Here is a 15,824-nt window from a genome sequence, read left to right on the forward strand (position 1 = left end):
CTATACTCTGCTCCATTATACCAATGTGACAAGTATTGCATTTTATGAATTAGAAGAGTAAAATTAGGCTGCACACTACTAGTTACAATGCTGTAAATAAAACTTGCATTGAAACTCGTTATGCAGGGATCAAGAAAAAGTACATACAATGACCGACAATTTATATAAACCTAAAACATCACTGAGCTGGCTTTAGACACTGTGAATTCTAAATGCAGTCCATGGTACAACAGTTGTACAGAGAATTTGCTGTACCAGATACAATGAAAAGTCTCTTTTACATTTGTGTCCAAAAACCTACACAAACCTAATGAGCAGAACATAAATAACAAACCAACCATCCTACTGAGAAGCAGTACAATATATATTAACATTGTAAGAAGAATAGCAAGATTATTTCCTAAGTTATTAGGTAAAACTTGTTATTCACTTAGAACACTTAGTCCCACTCCCCCATAAGAAATATCCAGGAATGACCACTATAAAAATACAAACAAGGAAAGCATAAGCTAACTGCACCATTGCAAATTTATTCTGTTTCACATAAACAATTCTTCTCAGTGAATGTTGAAGAGATGCTTAAGCAAATCTGACAGATTTGGAACACAACTTATCATAGACTTTGGCAAATATGTTTTGTCTCATGTAAACATGGGCTTTGTCCATTTAGTTGTTTCATCTTCCTTTGCCATTTCTAATCTATGCCAAGACTCTTAGTAGCAACAAAATATGTATTTTGATAAAAATGCAATTTTCTACATATTATGAACATGACATTTCTTCTTCTCCATCATATAGTGAATACAGAAACAAATATTTTTGTTCTGGCTACAGTTTTCAAAAGTCTATCTACACAAGAAGATAATGGCCTCTTGCTAACAAAGTAAAAGAATGGTAAATAATACTATCTTGGCAGGGTTATTATGGAAAAAGTAATGCAAGTGCTAAGGTGTAATAAACAGCCTTACTTACAACTACAATAATCCCTTGAAATATTTGATTACTATCCTGACAAACACATAATAAATTACCAATATGCATTAGTTATCTAATTATTTTTTCCCCAAAATAACCGTCAATACTCATTCCTCAAATTTTATTTACAAGATCAGAAACAAAGGGAAATTTCATGTATTTCCTTCAGTTTCATGATTTTGTTCATAACTAAAACATACACCTTTTGTAAAAATCTGGCACCATCTTTGTTTTACAACCACGCTATTTTATCTGCCATACAGCTCTTAAATAGTATATGTAGAGCATATATACACATAACACAGCCACAGCAGTTTTTGGCTTACATTAATTTATCATACATCAGTCAATTTTTATAGTGTGATATAAAGCTGATAAAAGATACCTGAAGAGCGGCAAAGAAAAAAACCGAGTTATGATCTGTGGTTAGTAGTCAAATGTGTTACCTTATTCAGACTGTTAGAAATAAAAACAGAATATCTAATTTGGTGCAGAGTTCCATTACTTCTGTTGTTGTTGTTGTTAGTGAAAAGCAGTAAAGTGGTTGGTCCCGCATCCTGCACTGTAACACTGTAACCTACCCTAATAGAGAAGAACTATCTTGGCTCTGAGGAAAAAAATCAACCTCTCCCTTCTCTGACCCTATGGAAAAGAAGCCAGGCTGCCATGACAACCTTTGTTCCAAACAGCCTTCCATGGTGCCATCCTGAAGAAACCTAGGGTTCAGTACAGCTGCTGTGCCAGACGCGGACAAAATACAGACCTCTTCACTATAAGAGAAAAGAATTACAACAAAGTGAATTCCTACTACTTGGTGCTATTTTTATTTAAAACTATTAGATTAAAAGGCTCAATGAATTCAATGTAACTACTAATTTTGTGCATTTGTGCAATTTTATCCATTAAATCTCACAAACAATCCTCTTCTGGATATTTAAACCATTGTATAAGTAAGAGATGCAGAAGGACTGAACAGAAAGACTAAAGAGCTTTGCTTTATATCATAAATAACATGCTATAACATCACAAAGGCTAATCAGGTTTAGGTATAGTTTTCAATTCTACAGTTAATAATGCAAAGAAATCCAACCAACCAACAAAAGCAAAGAAAAATTTAAAAAAAACAAGGCATAATTTTTACCAAAGTAAAATGGAAGTTGAGAGCCTCACCACCTTATGAACATTCACTTTCAAAATGAAGTTACAACACAACATTGACAAGGGTGCTTCTTGGAGTGTAAAATTAGCAAAACAATAAAATTTGACCATGAACAACTACAATAATGGTACATATAGCATGTAAAGTAACCAACCGTATTAATGACTTAGCAGAGTTAAAGCTCTCAGAAGCGCAAGCTATGATCACAGAGCTTTTAGTATTTCTGAAATTGCTAAATAAGAAACAAATCTCTAACATTCAATACTTAAAATACTATATTGGAAAATATGGAGAAAAGCTTTCCCACATTTTCTAGAATGATGCATGCGTGGTTTTTATTTGTTGTTTCTCTTTTCAGAATAATTTTTCATATACAACATGTCTGGCAGACCAGCACTTGCAGACAGAGCCTTGCTCCTTAAGCATGGAATAAAGCTGAACTGGCAAGTAAGCATGAGAACTCTAATAAAATATTTTTAATCAATGAACACATTAAATTCCTTAAGAAAAATTGAAGTGTGAAATAACCCAGTAACTGACTGCCTATCTATACTCTGTACATTCTTTCTTCAGTTAAGGTAGTAAAAAAAATACAAAATATTCACGCTTTTTTACAAGGAGACTGACAGCCAAAGGAGTAAATCTTACATTTTTAATGCAAGTTCATCCCTCAGCAATGGAAACTTGCACACTGCAATTCTGAGGTAAATATGGTCTTTAATACACCAAGCAAGACAGGACATAACCAAACAAGACAGTATAAGGAATACAAACCATGCCTTGTCTGTAAAGTAAGTTCTCCTGTTTTCCTACTTTACTAGCATAAGCATTTGACTTCCAAAAATTGTCTTCAAGTTTTGTGAAAGATCAATATATTTGGTGTTTTTTAGTTTTGGGTTTTTTTTACCTGCAGTGAAGCAATAAATGTGAAGGAGCAACAGATGTGAAACAATCAATGCTGTGGCTTCAGACTGATCATTTCTGGTTATCTTACTACTTTACCAACAGATGGTGTGCACTCATGAAAACACTGTATAACTCTATATTTCTTTCTTCAACATATCAATTGCAAAGTAAAATGAAACTTTTTCAACTTCTCTCTTTAAAAAAGCAAATCTTTAGTGCTTTTTCTTTAAAAGTACTTAGGCAAAATCAACTTGACAGAAAGTAAGTTCAGATGTTCAAGTTTGCTTCAGTTACTTTCCTAAAGCAATTCAAAAGAACCAGTGAGCCAGAGTACTTTTCTGTTTGATATCAGTCAGACACACTTGGCCCCAGGAGGAGCTCTTCATAGATTACTTTCCAGAGCTAGAAAGAGACACAACCTTTCCTGGGCCAGAGAGAAGGACAAGTAATTAGATGAATCCCAAATTATTTCTCCCACTCTCCAAGCCTCTCACATAGTTTGTTAATAAGCCATCAAAATACACAAGATTGGAATTTTCTTAGCCAAAGGGAATACAGTAAGACACTGGAGTTCTGGCCTGAATAGAATGCAGGGCTGGGGAATTCAACCTCAGAAAGACTGCAGAGCTGCAGTTTAGTATGTTAAACACTACTGTAGTACTGAAAGATAAAAATAATTACATGCATTTTTCAGAAAGAAATACAAAATGTTAACATCTAAAGTATTCTAAATCGATCAGGCAGCATATTCTCCTTTAACTCACAATTAATACATTCCTAGTAAAGAATTTGTGCCTTAAATTTGAGGTTTACCATCTAAGTACTGGTCTGCCAGATGTCACCCAACAATGAAACTGCAATACATATACTTTTAGGAACAGTCTTAGCTATTTAGCTAGATTAGGTTTAGAAAACTTCATAGATAAATTAATATTGTTACTACAAAGGCAAACATGTAGGTTTGGAATTAAACAAAAAAAATTGTAATGTTCATTACAAAAAACAAAACCCAATAAAAACCCAACCAAAAATATATTATTAAAAAAAAATAGAAAGTTACTTTAACAAACTCTCTGAAGTAGGTATACTAGACTTAGTACCAACAACTGTGTTGAAATAGTTCATAATTTTTAATCCACTGAAGATGAAATAAATTTTCTGTGGCATTTTGAAAATCAAATCATCATCATGATTTACCAAATGCTAGTTGATTCACTGTAGCCCACTACAGCATGACAACCCAATGCCTTGGCATGGGATTTTATTTCTTGTCTGATTTCTGCCCACCATGCATCTCGTGTCTCTGGTTCATCTGAAAGACAAAGTATAAATCAGTTCACTATTCTGCACTACATCAACATAAAGCTTCATGCAATTAATCTGAAAAGTTCATATTTAAGTGTTTTACTGTATCTGGACACTTTTTATTTCCTAGTTATTGCAGTTCAAGCAAACACTAACAGGGCTTTTTCACTAATTTTCTTGTTTATCACCCATGAGAACAGGTTCTGTCAGATTACTGCATTCTTGTTGTTGTCCATGACAGATAACACCAAAATACTGTAGATAAGTGTTCCAATCTCTACCCACTTGAAGACCATACTGTCAGTTTCCAACAACATGAGAGCAGCACCTAACTTGCACCAAAGCATCACAGATACTCTGTAATACTGAAAACTATCAGCAATAGTATTGAAACAGTATTTATAGTAATAAAGTAATATTTTACTTTGGTATACACTTGACATCTTTGAGATAACCTCTGTAGTTCTTCCTACTGTAAGCAGTTCTCTCTGTTTACCAGATTTTAAAAATATTTGTTCAAGGCTGTATCACTAATCACACAGCTCTGTGGTCTTTATTTCAGCAATTCTAACTTTGAGAAGCCATAGGTATTTGAAACTACTTCTACATCAATAACATTAAGAAGTACAAGATGTATGTTGACTATCTATCTGTCGACGCTTTTTTGCTTCAGTATCCTGCAACCGCACCTTCCCCACCCCGCCCCCAAACAGATTCTAATTACCTTTACTGACTTTGAGGTTACATGTTAAAATGTATCCTACCTGCTTTTCTTGAATACTACATTAAAAATGCAAAAAAGAGTGCTACTATAATAAGTTTATGCAATCCATTTATTTAAACTGTTCAGCCATTAGTTTCCCAGAAGTAAAGCTCTTGTCTCACAAGCTTTTTACATAAGAAGTCAACCAGTATTGCCATTTACAATTAGTTTGTCAACTGTTTCTTCTTTCAAAATGGCTTACCTGTACCAATGAACTTAGTTGAAAACCATGTTAATTGTTGATACATAAAATAAGGGGAAAAACAGTAACAAACAACAGGCACTCAGGTGCTAGGAAGGGTTCTGAGTAGATAAGATTCTTATACAATTTCCATGAAATAACTGAACTTTACACAGATACAAACATCTAGCCATTGAGATCTCCTTGGTGAATAATAATTTAAAAACCTGAGATTCACTAGGAAGCAATTCTGTACTATCTGGAATATTTATAAATATAGTGTATGATAACCCTATTATCATACACTAGGTTCTCTGACAACATGACAAACAAAAATGAAAGATGCGGATATACACATATTTTGAAAATTACTGAAACAAAAATACTCTACAGCAAGGTGTATTCATTCATGAATTTACCTCATCTTTTCATACTGAACCAGGCTTTCCGCTTTCTGAAATTAAACTAATTGTCATTATCTAATTTAAAAAATAGTACAGAGCTATGTATATTCAACTATACCTAACTTTAAATGTTAATGCTTGTGTAACTCATAGCACTGACTAACAGCAGCCTTGGGTGTCCACACTGAAGTTTATCCAACCTTTGCTTTAAGAAATGAATAGTGAAGAGAAAAAAAAACCTACAGTGATAGTTCTTAGGAAGGTTCTCCGCAATCAAGACGAAAATACACATATTAAGACACAAAACAGACTGAGGATTTTCGTGAACTGTATCAATCATGTTTCATTGTATCTGAGTTCACCTTCAGCCGGTTTCAATGAATTACTAGTAGAATCTTGAAGCACTGCACCTCCCTGATCTCAGCTTGAAAACACTGTTTAAACGCTTTCACTAACTGCGAAAATCAAATGCTCGAGGATACACAGTAATCCTGACTCAGATGGCTGGAATACCTGCTAGCAAGGTCTCACACTTTTCAGCTTTCAAAAGCTGAGAATCATGCAGAAATAACTCATCACATCATAGGGCTGGAGTTCCAAGGCTCAACTATGAGAACGATTTGTGGTACACAAAGGAAAGTGGGAGGCAAATTGTCTTCTCTTTTGCATGTGCATCTCTGCCTGAACAGAGGCTGTGATTGCTGCCACCAGTTAATGGCAGTAGTGGTAGGTGAACGGAGCAACTTTGGAAATCCATTTTAAGACAAAGGCTACAACATCTGACAAAATGGAGAGCTGTAAGGGAGATGTGAGACCACAAGCACCTTCTGTAAATGTTATCACTAACTCTTTACGGAAGAATGGACATGGATTTTGGGAGCAATTCCTCCTTCCCCATCCAATCACAGACAAGGAGATTGCTTATCAGTATGTGTTACTCTCTAGAACAGAAAAGTCTAAGTAGTAGAAAAAGTGGTTCACTAACTGCGCAGGACAATTCTTGCTCATTTAGACTTGATCACAGGCAGCTGGCTAGATATATTGACTGGACACACATTTTTTTACTTCACAGAAAAACACCTGCAAAGTAGAAGTAAACTTTTTCTAGACATAAAGACAAAAAAGCCAATTTTACTAAATCATCACTTTTCTCTTCACACCTTTAGGTACCATTTGGCAAAAACTGCTCCTACTTGTCACCAATGACCTTTCTATGACAAAAAGTGCAAGAAAATGGGAAGTCATGACAAAGGATTTGAAAGTGAGCAACAGATGAAGTGACTGAGGATGAACAGGGAAAGTGCTCTGGAATAAAGAATAAGATTACAAACAAGAATATGACACTGGAAAGGTATGTAGCCACAGTAAAAATTGAAACAGAATGGAATGTTGAAAGGGAACAGATATGCTTAAGGGGAACAGAAAAGGTAGAAATAGTGACGGGTCCCAAACTCTATGCAAACATATAACTTTCCTCCACAAAAATTTATAGTTAAAGTTTAGGAACAAGTTCTTAAGAGAGTTAACACACTTTTCTCACCTAACTTCATCTACAAGTTCTCCTTATCATAATGGAAAGCACGTATTGTTGTGAGGTTGCTCAATACTGTGTCTTGCTAAAGCAACATTTAACCCTTTACTCTGAGAATCCATTCAACATCAGAATTAACAAAACTATTAACTACAGTAATATAATGGATCATTTTCATTCTCATTAAGAGATAAGTACAACTTTCCAGCTATTGTCTTCAGTGTTAACAGGATCAGGCCCAATATCTTTCAAAAAAATCCAATGAATTCTTATTGCACAAGTTCAAAAATTAGAGTCATGCATAAACAAGTGTTTGTAAAGAAGACTGGGTCCTCTGCTTAAGACATTTAGTTGAGTATTTTTTCTTCCAGAAAGAGGCCAAAAATACAAATCAGTATGTTTATATATAAATACTGTACATTCACAGTTTACATGAACTTACCTTCGCATATTAAAACACAAAATGATTGACTACAATTAAAATCAAACACCATGACATTGCAATAATAAATTGATACAAAACACTGAATGCAGTGCAATGTGTAGCATTCATATTCTTCTGACAAATATTTTCACAAGCAGCCTTTTTTGACACGAGCCACACGATTTCACATGGGGATGCCATTGTAGCATTTACAGGTTTAGTAAAGCTAAGGATTTACATAAACAATTAGAGGAGTTAGGGAAGCAGGATGGCATGTGTCCAGTACACTCCTTAAGAGTGTCTGTTGTTGTTTTTTGCTAAGGCAAAAGCTTAAAAACTAAGGGTTTGCAAAGCAGATTCAGCAGACAGTAGCCAGAAACAGTGGGTATTTTGGCGCATGCTTGGATCAGGTGACAGTACAGACTGAAAACTATGGCAGCTCACTGAAATGGTTACAGAAAGTAATGGCCCTGGATTCTAGGTGGAAGCAAAAAGGCAAGCATACATAGCACTCAATCACAAGCTTTTCTAGCAAATCTACTGAGTAGTTTATAGCAAGGTTTATCTACAACTTTAAGTAAAAAAATTTGCAAAAATTACACTGCTATTATGCACCCTTTATTGGAAAACAAAGACTGAATATTAAACCTTTTATTAATGTTTCAAAACTGGCATGATACTTATAACAAAGTGGAGGCAAAGCACACGGTTTCTAGAGTTGAAGACTTGAGAAACAATGTTGTCAATAGTACAGTATTCTATAAAAACCGTGCCAACTCAAACCTCCTCTAACTGAAACTTTCCAAACTTATTTTATTAAACAGCTTTAGAAGACACAAACAGCACTGTATATACTTTGTGCCCTAAATGTTCTTTGAGTCAGTTCTATCCACCACCCATTCATCTATCTCTTTCCTTCAAAATATGAGGTTGATTTCTATGAGACTGTATTGTCAATAGGACAAAATCCTGTCCAAATCCTTCACCTGGAGATAACCCTAGACACTATCAATACTTTCTGATTCATAAGAAGCAACACCTTTCCAAAGTTACTTGATAGAGGTTCACTTGTGCAGGGTCTTTCAAGATTGAGCCAGAATCTGTATTATGCTAGGTCCATACAGACTTTTAAAAACTGAAGAAAAATTAAGAATGGTCTCTTGATTACACAGATCATACGTATTAAAGCTGAATCCCTAGCCATCCTGGGACAATTACTCTGAAGTAGGAACTGTATGATTCATTTCAATCTATTTTAATATTACATAATTCAGTATTTACATTTATAATGTAACGTTCTGAAATGAGGAGGACAATCACACCATGAAAGTTTTCACAATCTGCAATTAACTGGTTGTTCTGTTATCTCAAAAATGGCAGTGCAGAAACCAATAATATTCTTTCAAATTCAATCTTTTGAGTCTTTCACTAGGCAGAGCCATTATCTACACACTCCTTATCGCCTTATTCTTGTATCTTCTTCATTAATCAGATTATACAGAAAAAACTGTGGTATTTTTTTTGTAGGTTTGTTCGGTTGTTTTTTTAAGAGATACTTCTGTTAGGTTTACAAGCACCCTTCCCTGGATCTTGAAGTTTAATTTTAATCCTGCCTGGTTATCCCATAAATATTGACATTTCCTATCTTCTTTCTAAAATATTTAACAATTAAGTAAGTGTACAAAAAGCTGAATCCTCCTGTCTGTAAAGTTTGAACTCAAAACTTGGGTAGCAAATAACTAAACCTACAACAGACCACCCAAAACTTTCAAAATATTTTCAAAGTCACTCCATTTTTTAAAAATTACTCCCTATATTCATCTTTAAGACTAAAAGATGTGAAAATGAAAACTTTGCTTAAGATACAGAAACTGAAGGAAGTAGATTATTGGGATTTATCAAATGAAAACTAAGATACACTAAACCAGCAGAAAACAGTGCAGCCACACTACCAAAGAGAATAGGTATACCTACTCCTACACAGCTTAAACTACAGACAAAACATGCAGCCTAGAGAATAATATTAAATCAGTGCTTTTCTCCCAGGTGAGGTCACAGAGCATGTATCCCACTTCTCAAGCACAAACTACTGAATGCACAAAAAAACAGGTTTAAGTTTGGGTGTTGAAGAAATTCTTCAATTACTGAAGAAGCAATTTTAAGAACATTTAGGATTAAAACTGCATCCATCTTTCATGCATTTACAGGATGAGATATTTCAGCTGGCTGATTGAACACAAACCCATTCATTTGCAGGGCTAGTTTTCTATCAGGTCAGTCAGGCCAAATCACTACATCACCACCAGAAGACTGCAAGAGCACATGGCTGAAATCGTACAGAAAAGCAGCATCATTCCTTTTAGTGGCACCTCACTATTGAGGAACACTAGCTTTAACACCAGGATATACCCCAACATGGAGAGGCAGCAAAGTGTTTCTCTTAGTAACATTGCCATCAAAACTCCTGAATTCTTTTCTCATATTCTGAATTTCATGAAAAAACCTACATCACTGGCTAGGAGGCTAGAGAATACTCTGGTTTTTCTTACAAAAGAAAAAAAAGAAGTTTAACTATGAAACAGAATTAACAGAATCTCCATAGCTTTTGTATCTCTGATATAGGTGAATACGTTTGTAATTTAGACAGAAACATACAGAATTATACTTCCATTAAGAAATTTTAAAATGGATCAGGAGATGTTTTTGCCTATCTCACCCCTAAAAGGGAATCGTAAAAAACCTAATTCAAAGTTTGGTTTTTGGAATACCTTAACTTCCAATCAGCTAACTCTCTCAGATATATATTCCTAAACAACTCTATTCTCAAAATCCCTGACAGCAAGCACTGAGATGTCTTCCTGCATTTGTTCATTGTCTCAAGTAAATATTCTTGGAACAGTTTAAATGCTCAGATACCTAAAGATCAGTATCTTGTAAGCCTTATGACTGACATCACTAAACACAAGTATTTTATACGATCCACTGTGACATAACATCTGTAACCTAAATTAATTCAACTCTGTAAATCTAAACAGAATGTCCCAGATTAAAAAAAGAGAGCAACTACTTGGATTTTCACACCTCCACTGTTCTACACTTGGTCTACCAGTCACATGCTACAAGTTACATATGTAATTGATCTTAAGAATAAACATGCAAGAACCCCTTGGACAGACTACATCATAATTTAACCTTTTCTAAATATTAAAAGTAATATTTGAGGCAATAATTTTCCAGAAACTGCTTCAAAAAAATTCGCTGCAAATACCACCAAACATTAACTACACAGCTGTAACAGTAATACATCCTATAAATTTTGCTTTTAATCATAAATGTAGGTCTCATAGGAACAGCACAAGCTGCAAAAAAGTATCATCTTAAGAAAAAAAATATATATCCTGCAATACCAAAACTGCAGTAATAGTTTAATTTATAGCTAAAGGAAACCACCATGTGATACAACTTAAATAAAATTTTAAAAAGCTAAAATAAAACAAAGAATACAGCATTCGGAGAAAAAAAAGACGTTCAGATGCACATATTAAAAATTAATTCTAAGATTAAACTATCACAGTAACACTTAAAAATAAAGGTTTAGACTTCACCATACTTCCTTGGAATTATAAAAGTTTAAAAGTACTGCCCAGACATAACAAAACATTAAATAGCGGAAATTAATTTGTCTCTGGAAAATCAGTGTGCCAGGCCTAAATACCTAACTTGTCACTCCAGTTTTTAGTTATAATTTCAATCAGTCATGCATCCTATAATGGTGAAGGTTCCTCTAATTATGAGTGGGACACAACAGAAGATGTAGGAATCTGTTTTAATTGTTACTGTAATTGTATCAAGGGCAAGGTCTGCCACTCTGAAGAGCTGCTAGGTAATAAACTACTTATTCTATCTTTTATCTCTCTGTTGCTTTGTCATCTTGGCACAATAAATACAACCTATTTTAAAATATGAGCAATCTTCAAAGGACATCTTCAAATGATAGCAACAAAGGGGCTATTACCCAAAGCTGGAGACACTATGCTGCGATAAGGCAGGTCTTCTTAAACAACATTTTATCTATTTTATAACTAGTATCACAAACAGAACTACAAGTACAATTTAAAGCTTTGAACAAGCCAAACTAGGTGGAACCTTAAAACAAGCAATAATACTGATTTACTAATGCAGTCCTTAAAAGAAACATACTGAATTTTAAACACAAAAAAAATGTCTCAACAAACACAGATAGATGTTCACAAACAAGATTGCTGCTTTCTTGCCACGCACTATCTACCTCACTGCACAACTGTAGAAATGGGATGGCATTATTTGGCATGAAATGAAACTGCCTCTGTATTTCCTATTCAGTGTTTACACTCCTCAGAGTTTTAACTTTTTACATTCACAGAACTCTGCATTCATTATTTCTATTCGCTCACAACTGTTTATTTTGTTTTTAGACAAAGTAGTCAGAGAAGCCTCTCTCAACGTCTGGATCCAAGAAGGCTTTCCTACAGTACCTTTTTGAGTGAGTTCAGGAATTCTATGAGACTGCATTAAGAGAGACCAACAACTCAAATCTTACAAAAGCCACTGAAAATATTAGTGTAAAAGGTCAAATTGCACTAACAGAATCCAAAGTACAAGTTGAACCAGAAAAAAACCAACCAACCCCAAAACTGTGGTATTTCTTTATAACATGGTATATTGAGGAACTTAAGTCTTAGCACTTAGAAGACAAATCTCTTGTGCCTAATTCAGCTCAGATAATGATCTTATACTTAACATTTAACCAGCTATTTCTATAATCCTGCTTCAGTCAGTCAGAACTTGTGTTATCTGCCATTTTCCTACAATACTCTCCATCGACATTTTAGAAGAACATGTTTACCTCTAATTATGTAGTAAGTTAGGAAGGTGTCCTTTCAACTAGAATCATTCTAGTTTTCTTCTAACACCGTATTTTGAGCCAGGCAAGTAGTTCTACAGCTCTATCTTTGCAACCACAGCATGACACATCATAAGGCTAAAAAAACTCATTGTAATCCATGAAGAAAATTGTATCAAGGTAATAGTTTTAGTCAAGCCCCATATTTTGAAATTAGGAAGAGTTACATGCAAAAGTAACAATTTTCCACAAGACCAAGGTTCTCTCTCTTACATACTACCAGTTCCAAACAAACTGTAGTGGTACAATAAGCAACAGCTCTATTGGAGCATTTGTGCAGTGAAAAGTCTATGACGACTTTTACAACATTAACCAAATTTCAGGGAGACGTTTAAATCAGTATTAACAGATTAAATTACTTTCTACTAGGCAAAGAATTCTAAAACAAAGGTTTTAAATGCCAAGTTGATTAATTTATGAATCTCTTAACAGAACATAGGAATACTATTCTATAGTCATTGACAGTGATCACCCTTTGTTCAGTTACATAAGTATCTACTCAGAACTCTCTCTCTCAAAAAAAAAAAAAAACACCACCAAAAAACCCATAACCCAGTCCCAAAGAAAATTAATTACTATAAGGGTGCATCTGGTTCAAAAAAGAATATTCAGACTCCATTCACATTAACCATAAAAAACATTTAGGAATATTCACTCCCCTGGAATGGTTGTGGAAAAGTAGGTTAAAATACTACTGAAAAACATGCCACCCCTGACTGTTCAGAAAAGCCTCAGACAACTGCCTTAACCTCCCATTATCATATCAACACACACTGATGGACAAGAAGTCAACCCAGAAGTTGTCCAAGAAAAGGCGAGAGGTCAAGCTTAAAATGTTTTTCTACTAGTTCTGAATAATAGCCACATCAGACACCAACAAAAACATTCTGACATTTTCTACTGTGTTCTTACAAGTACGCCACATTTACACCGAGCAGTATGAAATGTAATTTGCACATTCACTGTGTTTGTATTTCTGTGAAAGAAAAGCATTCAGTTACAGAACCAAAACATACTCAAGCTTTCCTCTTGCATTTCCTCATATACAAAACTAGAGTTCTAGAGAATTTCACACTCTAAACAGCAAGTCTGGATATCACACAAGGAACTCAGGAGATACGTAGGAATTTTATTAAAAAAATCTTTTCTCCTTCTGTGTTTCTGATTACTGGAGCTGAAGAATCACTGCTGAAGCAGCTCCCTGAATGAGGAGCTTAAAAATGTAATTATGTGAGAACAGTGTATACGTTAGTGCTATGAAACAGCTTGTATGCAAAGGCAGTCTCTATCCAACAAGTTCCTTGCACTTCCCTAAGGAACCCTTCTCCATATTTAACCTCAGGAAGAAACTTTAACAAAGATCCAGTCTTCTGGATCCAGGATTCCTTTCATACTTAAACATCTTTAACATACTTTTTCAGAGCCAGCACCAGAGTACTTCTTCCATTGTATTATGTGCCCTCTTTTCCAGGAATTTGTGCTCTTGTCTCTCTACTTTTATCTTGCAGATTCATCTCGATCACCTTTTTGTAATTTTACAAACATTTAAACAATTTTGTCATTGAACTATATGCAATTCCCACATGTTAAATATTTTCTTTCCCATTCATCAAATAAAGTCAGTCTTCACTTCCACAATTGATTTTCAAGCCATCTTCAAACCACTGCCTCCTCACCACCATTAGACAGTCCTGTTGTATCTTACACACTTAATTGAACAAGCTTCCCTTCCACTGGCAAAAAAAAAAAAAAAAAAGTATCCTTCTATGCTACACAGGTTACTAGCTAGCTTAAATGAAGCCTGAACATTTTTAAAAAGGAAGATAATTTTAGCCTACTTATGGTTGTGATTACATTCTTGCTAATATGAATGTTATTTAAAGATGTAGTACTGTTTTGCTTAAGCTGTATAAATCCCTGCTCTCCTTCAGGCCAAATATTAGCCAGCAAGAACAGAATTGACAATAAAGCTCTAGAAGGGGGAGATGAATAGAAATCGTCTCCTTTTGGTTTTTCAGAGATAACAGATCTGCACAGCATATTTGTTATTCCAGTCTAAAACAGAGTTAACTTGCATGTAACCTGCAATTCTACTATCCATCACATGTCATATGTAATGACTGATCTACTTTCTTTCTCCTCTCTTCTTCATTCAGCAACACACCTAGCACTGCAAAAGAAACACACTTGCAAGAATATGAGCAAAACTTGCTCAGTCCCTAACCGGCAGGATTAATCAAGACTGTTACTACACAGCTGCTGACACATCTCAAGGCAACAGAAATAGACAGTTCTCAACAAGGTATTAACTCTAAAATTACTGTTTGGTTTAGACCACTCTACTCCACAATTTCTGGGTAACAACTACCTCTGAGTATAAAATGTGTGTATATATATATATATGCGCCTTCTTTTTCCTGTTAACTCTAAAAATTTAGGTTACTGTTTTGGATATTCTGTCAAGAAATGAATTCACGACTTCCCCTTAAGCTTCCAAGGCTCACATTTCTGGATCACTTTATAGCCTAGCTCAACGTATGTTTAATGTCTGTACATAACTCATTTATTCCATTTTTCTAATAAAATTCTTCCATGGTAACATCCTACTAAACACTATCTTGAAGAAGCAACAATTAATTTAAACTTCTCAAGGTAGCATACAAGATGAAAAATTTCAAAACATTTTTAACACCTTCATCAGACTATGCTATACCAGTAACAGATCTGAGAATTTCATAATATTATTGTCATACAGAAAGTAAAATTCATTTTAAAATATTACCACTTTAGGACAAGCAAATAAAACCAACAAAACCACAAAACCTCGTAATTATAATATTACAGGACACTTACTGTAGCAAGGAACAAGGATACAAAAACAAGCCAATAATTTTAGGCACCACCTATTATTGAACTATTTGTAAAATGAAAAATGTGTATAGATAATTTAAATGAAGCGCAGAGCATGCAACAGTGAAGTACCAAGAAGGAAAGTGTGTTTCCATGGGAAACAAACCCCCCAGAGGTCAGCTTTATACCTTTTTACCGTGCCAGCTTTAAAAAATCAAAGTTTGGCAAGGTCTGCTGGCTTGGATATTATATGCAGAGAAGTTATGCCTGCCTTTCTTCCAAAGCATGCTACATTTCCAGAGGAAAAGAAAAAATAAAATCTTTATTTCTCCCCGTAATAGGCCAGCTCCTCTATGTAGCTTTTATGTAGACTGCATCATCAAC

The 15,824-nt window shown here is 34.6% G+C and overlaps 1 protein-coding gene across 16 annotated transcripts in view; it reads right to left on the reverse strand.

Annotated features, from left to right (window-relative positions):
• The window catches only part of C2CD5 (C2 calcium dependent domain containing 5), a 73,350-nt gene that overhangs the window by 22,767 nt on the left and 34,759 nt on the right, over positions 1-15,824 (reverse strand). For 9 of the 16 annotated variants that reach the window (XM_074871408.1, XM_074871414.1, XM_074871413.1 and 6 more), the window contains 2 exons: positions 4,238-4,352; positions 1,650-1,745 (listed from right to left, as the gene is read on the reverse strand). In XM_074871408.1, coding sequence (XP_074727509.1) covers positions 1,650-1,745; positions 4,238-4,352 — 211 coding nt within the window. Of the gene's footprint in view, positions 1-1,556; positions 1,746-4,237; positions 4,353-15,824 lie in introns of all 16 variants that reach the window. The other 7 variants (XM_074871403.1, XM_074871405.1, XM_074871404.1 and 4 more) reach the window with 2 other exon arrangements.

The sequence above is a fragment of the Strix uralensis genome, chromosome 5 (genome assembly GCF_047716275.1).
Source record: "Strix uralensis isolate ZFMK-TIS-50842 chromosome 5, bStrUra1, whole genome shotgun sequence".
NCBI lineage: Eukaryota > Metazoa > Chordata > Aves > Strigiformes > Strigidae > Strix > Strix uralensis.